Consider the following 7,426-nt stretch of genomic DNA (forward strand, 5'->3'; position numbering starts at 1 on the left):
TTTTAGCCAATATGTCGATGTCGTCTCAGGCACTGAGACTGTAATTAGGGAAAGATCGCGCAAAGTATAATCTCGAATGACAATTGACAAATTGTAGAAAGTGCGACACGAAAGTGCCAATTTGTTGGCGAAAAAAGGTCGCTATAAGATATTCGAACGCGCCGTTGCTTACAAATTACCTCCGTCGTGAAATATACCGATTAATGTCGATTTTCGTGTATCCACTTTGCGTAATTCGAATATTACGCATGCAGTTTGTCGTACGTAACAATTGTTAGCGTAAGAAAGCGAAACTACAATTAGAATCAGGTAAAAAGGTCTTTATCGATTATCGGAATAATAACCGTAATCCGTGTGGCGAGCGAGACTGGATGTTACGAGTCGTTAATGAAATCTTCTAACGATCGCGTATTAAAGAAACAGAAACGCGAGTAGCTTAGTTAGCGGCAATTTCGCTTCGAGATCGATCCTCGGCTCCCGTAACCGGCTAACATTTTTCAACTCGACTCGATCGAGAGTCGGGAGCAGGATCGAAGCGAGAAAGTATGGCGTGCCACGAAATTACATAACGCAGCCAATAACCAACCGCGACGAATCAAAGGTTCTGCCTGCCACGCGATTGCATCGCGCTACACCAAACACCACCTTCGCGAATACGAAAGAGATCAAGACCGAAGGTATTTTTTTCATTCTTTCGAACTGTCCGTGATTGCGGTTTCGCGTATTCCGCTCGGCTCTGTAACCGTTTCAGCCGGTCTTGGATACGATCGAGCAGAATCCACGGTTAATAACTCGTATTCCATCATCCGCGCCGTGCACTTTTCTGTACGCGGTTTTAATGCTATTTACGAACGCGATATCGCCAGCCTTTCTAACTTTGAACTTGAATCAGACACTTGCGCCGTGTTTGTATTCGCTCGCACGAAACGAGTATTAACCTCTGCAGGGATACCGACGCTCAAACGAAATTAATCGAGCTGCAGTGCGCGCGTATAGATCGTCTTTCTCGAGAAAGCGGCGAGCGGTTATGCCGAGGTTTCTCCATCGATTCGTTGCTCGAGGAATCGACCTACCGCGAGCCGCGACGTTTTAAACGAAATTTTCGCTACAGTCTTCCCGAAAATTGCCGTCTGGCGCAACAGAACCGTTCCAAGTTCGAAGAAACAGTGCCGCGCGGTCGAAAAAGGGTTAATCACTGCCACTTTCGAGGCGTGATTTCCACGGCCGGTATTCCATTCTTGGCCGACCACACCTGCGTGCAGCTGCACCTGCGACCGCCACGAAAACATCGCGATCGTTTCACGGCCGTAATTTCTTTGTGCCGTTGCTCCGACTCGTTACCTGTCAGTCGTCGATTCTTCCCTGAATCTCACGGCGACCGAACGTTCTCTACGCGCCAACTCGAACGATTCCTACGAAACCTGACGCGGTCTTCTCGTGGAAGAAACAGGAAGGTCTCCGCCGGAGAGCAAAGCAAGGGTGGAAAATATGCAACGAGTGGGAGAACTCGTTTCGAGACGGATCGACGTCTTCGTGTCAAGGATACGTTCGTTTGGGTGGCGTAAACGAGCGACGAAGCGCGCAGCAGAGCCGAGATGTTCCAACTTTTAGCGAGGTTCCACGCTCTTCTCCTTCGTCTTCTTCGAGAAGTTAGCAACCGCGGCGATCCGACTATCCGGGTCATCGACGGATTCCGCCGCTGTGAACGTGGCATCGAAATGTCAGGCGCCTATAGTTCGATCCCCGATCTTCGGATCTTAGGGAAAAGTATACGCCGCGAAATTGCCCCGTTCGACGAATCTTCTCCTTCTATTAAAATAAGATAGCGATCGAAGTTCGCACAGGGTGTGATGCAAAAATAACGCAATCTCGTGTTTCGATGCTAGGAAGAGTATCACGATACCGAGAAACTGTCGGAGCATCGCTGTTACGAACGATTCTATTGTATCGATAAAGCAAATGGAAACGAAGAATTCTATAGGTTTGATAAATTGATCGTCGTTCGTGCGATGCTGCGAGGAAGATGAAACGTTCGTTCGTTAGATATAAACGTACGGATAGTACGATACAACGATAATACCGCAATAATAGGTAGAATCCGCGTGCTACCATTTGCGCGAGAACAAAAAGCACGAGGCAAACGAGATTAACTGCGAGCTGTTCGAACGCGTTATTCATACACGGCGTAATCCCAAAATACACGGTGTCCGATTATTAAGAAACTCTTTACGTTGGAAAATAAGATTACGCGCGAGTACTACTTCCAGTCACTGTACGATAATTCGCGCGTCTTCCCTCGTAAATTCTTCGACGCAATTTTCGCGTTTCTGTCGATGCCTTGTTTCCATAAAGCTTGGCCGCCGAATTAAAAATTCCCGGTCAAACTTACTTTCGTTTCGGCCGGCGTCGAACGGTGGCCAATTAAATCGGCCGTTTCGTCAGAATTCCAGGCGAAACGGAGTGGATCGATGGAAATCGGTCGCGCGGCCACCTTTGTCGCGCGCATATTTGTGGGGCGCGCGCGTGATGTCACATAGAAAGAGAGAGTCGTTACCGTTACGCAATGCGCGCCACGGCCGGAAGGTGTGTGCGAGCGTGCGTGCGTGCGTGCGTGCGTGTACGCGGCGAGAAAGTTGCGTGGCCCGGGCAAACGCTGACCTTACGTACTGCGCGTGCGCGTGTGCGGCCGAATCGTTTCGGCGCTCGATCGAGGCGATCGCCCGACAGCCGCACCGATCGCCAAGCGCTCTGGTCCTCTCGACGACGCGCTTCGAGCCTCGAGGAAGCGAGGAGAGCGGAACAGAGGTGCGACCGCTCGTTCGTCTCTTTGTGTCGACGTTCGATCCTTTGGAATCTAAAAATCTAAAGATCGTCATGCACGACCGGACGATGGAGAATCGATGGTCGCTGGTGATTCGCGAAACGCCAAAGAAACGAATAATTGGAACAACGTTTCTTTCGTTGAAACCTCGATGGTTCCGCGTTAATGATTCGCTTAGGTAATCCTTCCGCGTATCTCGATCGTCGTACGTGGCAAAATTACGAGTGTCAACATCGGAGTTTGTCGTTTCAGCAATTAGCGACGGAAATTACCGATGTTCCTGTCGAGTCGATTAACGCTGAATTCTATCGTAAATATATATGGCTCCGATTATGTTTACTCGTATCTATTTAAATATACGTAAATTGCTGGTCGATAGCTGTAACGTCGAATAACCACCTGGTCAACGGATATCGCCGACTGTTTCAAACATCCATCGTACACACGCGAGTTCGGATACAAGGAATGAAATTATTAGCCGAAAGAATCAGCCCTCGACTGCTGATCGAAAATAGCCGAAGAATGCCGAGAACTCGAGCATCGCGCGGTAACGAGCTCGACTCGACGGAAGCGGATCGACGCGTCGATGCGCCGGAAGCGGGTTTCGGTGGCGAAACGTGTGCCGAATAGACGAGACGGAAGGCGAAAACATCGGTGAAAATTCCTCGGTTCTCGAAACGACGCGAGTCGAAAGCGGGGATGTGTTCGGTCGATGCGGCTAGACACCCACCCTTCTCCGCTGACGCGAGGGCGAGTCAAGGTCGAGCAAGGTCGAGCCCCCCGGAACCTGCAGGAGAACTCGACGCGTCGCTAACGAGCCGATACGAACGACCGTACGCGAGCAAAGACGCCCGAAGATCGCAGAAAACGATCCTCGAGATCTCCGCCGTCGTGAAACGGTCGTTTCGATCGGAGCTTGGGCGCGGACGCGGTTAACCGTTCGCCATCGTTCGGGTTATCTCGCGTCGTATTTTAAACGCGTTTTACACGCACCGACTTTTACTCGGATCGGAGTCGAACGCAGGTTGAGAAACTTTTTAAGCATCGGTTAACGCTCCTTGCTCCACGAGTCTCGACAGAGCGGTCGAGTTACATCGAAATTATCCACCGATTAAATATCGCGGAAAAACCTCGCGAAGAGTCAGGATTCTGTCTGTGGAAGGCTGGAGAATTTGTTCGTTCGCGTGGTAGTTTGTTACGTCGGTCGCCTGCTGAAAAATTAACTCGGTCGCAATAGGGCTGGCAAGAAGTTAGGAGCAGAAATAATTTTGCACGACCCATCGTCCGTTTCCTCCGACTGCTATATATTCCGTGGCTGTGAAGAGGAAACGCTCGTCGCAAAATGGTAGGTTCGAGGACAAAATTGTCGACGTATTCGAGTCGAATCAATATTATTACGGACAACGTGGACGACGAGGCAGAGGGAAAACGAGCGTGCCTCGGTAACAAGCCATTTATTTACAACTTCGTTTCGAATTGAAAACGTCGAGCGGTCAGGAATAATTTAACGGTCGCGCGTACGAGTTCTGGCTCTGCGTATCCAGTCACGGGGGTAGGTGCATCTGAAATGCACCCTCGCAAGTAGAGATTTCGTCGAGGGTGTGTTTTCGGGGTTAACAGAGGTCAACGGGATTCTTAAACCCTGACCCGAACGATACGATCTTCCCTGGCTCGCGTTCGTTCGCGTCGAGCAAATTTTATTCGCGAATATTTTCCTCTTCGTCCAAAGATCGATCCTCTGCCGTGTAACCAACTCGTTAGAAACGGATGGTCGATGCTCGTCTCGCGTCCGATCAGGTAGAACCAGTAAAAGTAAACGGTGGCGAGCTTTCTCCGGTTTGCAGGTCGGTAAAAGCTCGTCTATCCAATTTCGCGGTAGCTTACGATCTAATACGAAACCGACGCATATCGAACACGAAGAACGCACCGCGGATCTCGCGTACAAACGAATATTCCAAGTTACGACGGCCAAACGTCGGCCCATCGTCGCGTTTCAGAAAACGACGACTAGGCGCACAGGCTCGTTTTACTCCACGTCCGTGACTCCTCTCGTTATTCCCTCCCTTATCCTTCGAGTTTTTCGCCTTTCGTTTTTCCCTTTGTGCTCGTCTCCTCTCTCTCTCTCTCTTTCTCTTTTGCTCTTGTTACTCGATGAACAAGCAGACCTGAAACAGCAGTCTGTTCCCGGGCGAGAAGAAGAAACCGATCGTTTGCACGACTACCTTGCCAACAGCTAAACACACCCGTTGGCTCGATCTACGCGGTCGTAATTACCGATTCAATTCACGGATCCGTCCGTGACGTCGAGAGATGGCGAGGTCCATTTATCGTCGATCGCCTCTCGATGATCGACTTCCTCGAGAAACGCGGCTACGTCCGCTAGAATTTCAACCTTGCTTCCGGTTCTCCCGACTTTCTCGCGCGCTACATTTCGCGGGGATTCGATTTTACTATTTAATTTCACGGGGAAAATTGCAACACCGGTAGAACCGCTTTATCAACGCGCCGGAGAGACCCGAAGGTGCTTTTCAGAAAATAAACGAAACTCGATACGATAGTTTATTCGTATCTTCGATGGAAAATTCTGCAATGTACGGTTAGTCGCGAGAGTCTTTGAAAATGAATTTCTATGAAATGTCGTGGCAAAGTGAACGTATCCGTTCCACGCGAAAATATCGAGTTTCTACGAAATGTTCGTTACGATTTGTACCCGTTCGAGAAGTTTTCTGAAATAACGCAAACTTGTACCGATAATATTAATTTTAATAAAAACACAGGATCGTTTGAAAGAGCCGAAAGCGCGCAAAGAGTAGAATATCTGCGAGGAATGGACGACGAACGAGATACGACGATACAACGCGATCCTGTTTTCGTTCGAATTTCGTCACTGAATTTTCATCGGACACGCAGACCCGTCTGGGGCGCAAATATCGTGAATTACGCAACCGATCGGAGCGCGTTTAACCGTGTGGGCGCCGAAAGGTAAACGCGATAAAAAGCGGTCGACACACTTCTTTCTGGCTCGCGTGGTGATCCCTCTGGTTTTACGAGAGGAGACCGACAATGGTACGAAGCGGTGGTCGGAAAGCGAACCGAAGCGAAGCGAAAAAAAGAGGAGGAAGATGGAGAGTGTGGCGAGGCGAAGAAAGCGCGAACTAGCGCGGTCGAATCGCGTCAGTCATCGAGCGTGCCGGCTCGAGTCGATTTTCCACGGCGATTTTTCCTCGGCTGCTGCCATGAGAAATTGCTTAATGAAGCCGCGAGGTTGGCACTGCCTGAAAGGAAGGTAGAAACGTTGCAGTGGGTCAAGGAGAGACACACCGGCTTTCACTTCCTCTCCGCAGCGCCGCGCTATACCCCTCGAGAACACCTCCCATGCCTCTCTTCTTTTTTTTCCTTCGTGCTTCCTTAGCCTTCTCTCGGGGCTACCGTTAGGAAGCGATCTAACCGCTCCCAGCGTCTAATGGTATAATCCGTTTTCACCGGAATCGTAATCGATCGCGATAGAAACGCGTATAACGAGCGTACGCTCGCACGAGTCGTCAGGCACTTGCTAATCTTTGACACGAGCTTCCACGAAATCGAGACGGTCGAGAGACGCGTAACAGAGAATTTCGACGTTCGACGAGTATCAACCTGTGATCGCTGCGACAAAGAATCGTATATTTTCGACGGGGAACCCTTAGCTTTCGTAGCGAAAGTAAAACGCGAAAAGCCTGCTCTTCGATAGCGATGGAACAAAAGCTGACATTTTGTGGACGTTGATTGTGTGATTCTAGTGGACACCAGGGAGGTCCAGCCACACGATGCGAACGAGAAGGAACAACTGAGTCTGGCGAGCGTCAAAGCGGAACCAGGATCGACCGGTACGACGACGACCACCACGGGAACTCGTCTGTTGCACGGTATTCTCTCGCAGCATCCCCAGCAGCACGGTCTAGGGGTGCAAAATGGATACGGCCGCCACTTGGCCGGCCATGCTCAGATGGGCCAGCCGTCCTACACCACTGCCACGATCGCCACCACCAGTACGCCAGGTCAATCTCAAACTACTTTCGCGAGTCTTTCCAGAGCCAAGTCGATCGAGAACGTTTTTAGCAAATTTTATCGATTTTTCAATTTCGTTGCGCTTTACTTTAAAGCGAGAAATTCTTAAGAAACGAACGGATCGATCGACGTGGTTTCTAAACGACTGGAATATAATTCCCATAACAATTTCTATCGATGAAAAATAATTGTAACGCGTATGCAACGTATTGCACGCTTTCGTCGAAACCTCGCGGTTGCGACTACAATAGAAACGCGGAGAAAGCAACGGAGAGGAGCGATCGCGGGTTCCTGCAAGCTGGAACAAGTGAAATCAATTCGTGCGAACGTCTGGAGGAAGATGTATCGAATCGCGTGCAAGGTCGTAACGAGACGAAAAACGAGCGATTTTTTCCATCGCTCCTCGTTTTTTCTCCCCTTCCGTCGCGTAAAACGAGAGTACGTGCATCGATTTTCCATTGGAACGGCGTTCTGCTCGGCCAATAATAATATTTACAAAGCAATATCGACGGCTGGCTGGTAAACAGCCGACAGGAAATCACTTCCGGCGTGGCTTGG

The 7,426-nt window shown here is 49.9% G+C and overlaps 1 protein-coding gene across 6 annotated transcripts in view; it reads left to right on the forward strand.

The window, feature by feature from the left end:
• LOC100748014 (ecdysone-induced protein 74EF) overlaps positions 1-7,426 on the forward strand; it is a 152,379-nt gene that overhangs the window by 114,669 nt on the left and 30,284 nt on the right. For all 6 annotated transcript variants that reach the window (XM_012387495.3, XM_012387496.2, XM_024368708.1 and 3 more), the window contains one exon: positions 6,601-6,858. In XM_012387495.3, coding sequence (XP_012242918.1) covers positions 6,601-6,858 — 258 coding nt within the window. The remainder of the gene's footprint in view (positions 1-6,600; positions 6,859-7,426) is intronic.

This window comes from Bombus impatiens, unplaced genomic scaffold (assembly GCF_000188095.3).
Source record: "Bombus impatiens unplaced genomic scaffold, BIMP_2.2 scf_0478, whole genome shotgun sequence".
Classification (NCBI taxonomy): domain Eukaryota; kingdom Metazoa; phylum Arthropoda; class Insecta; order Hymenoptera; family Apidae; genus Bombus; species Bombus impatiens.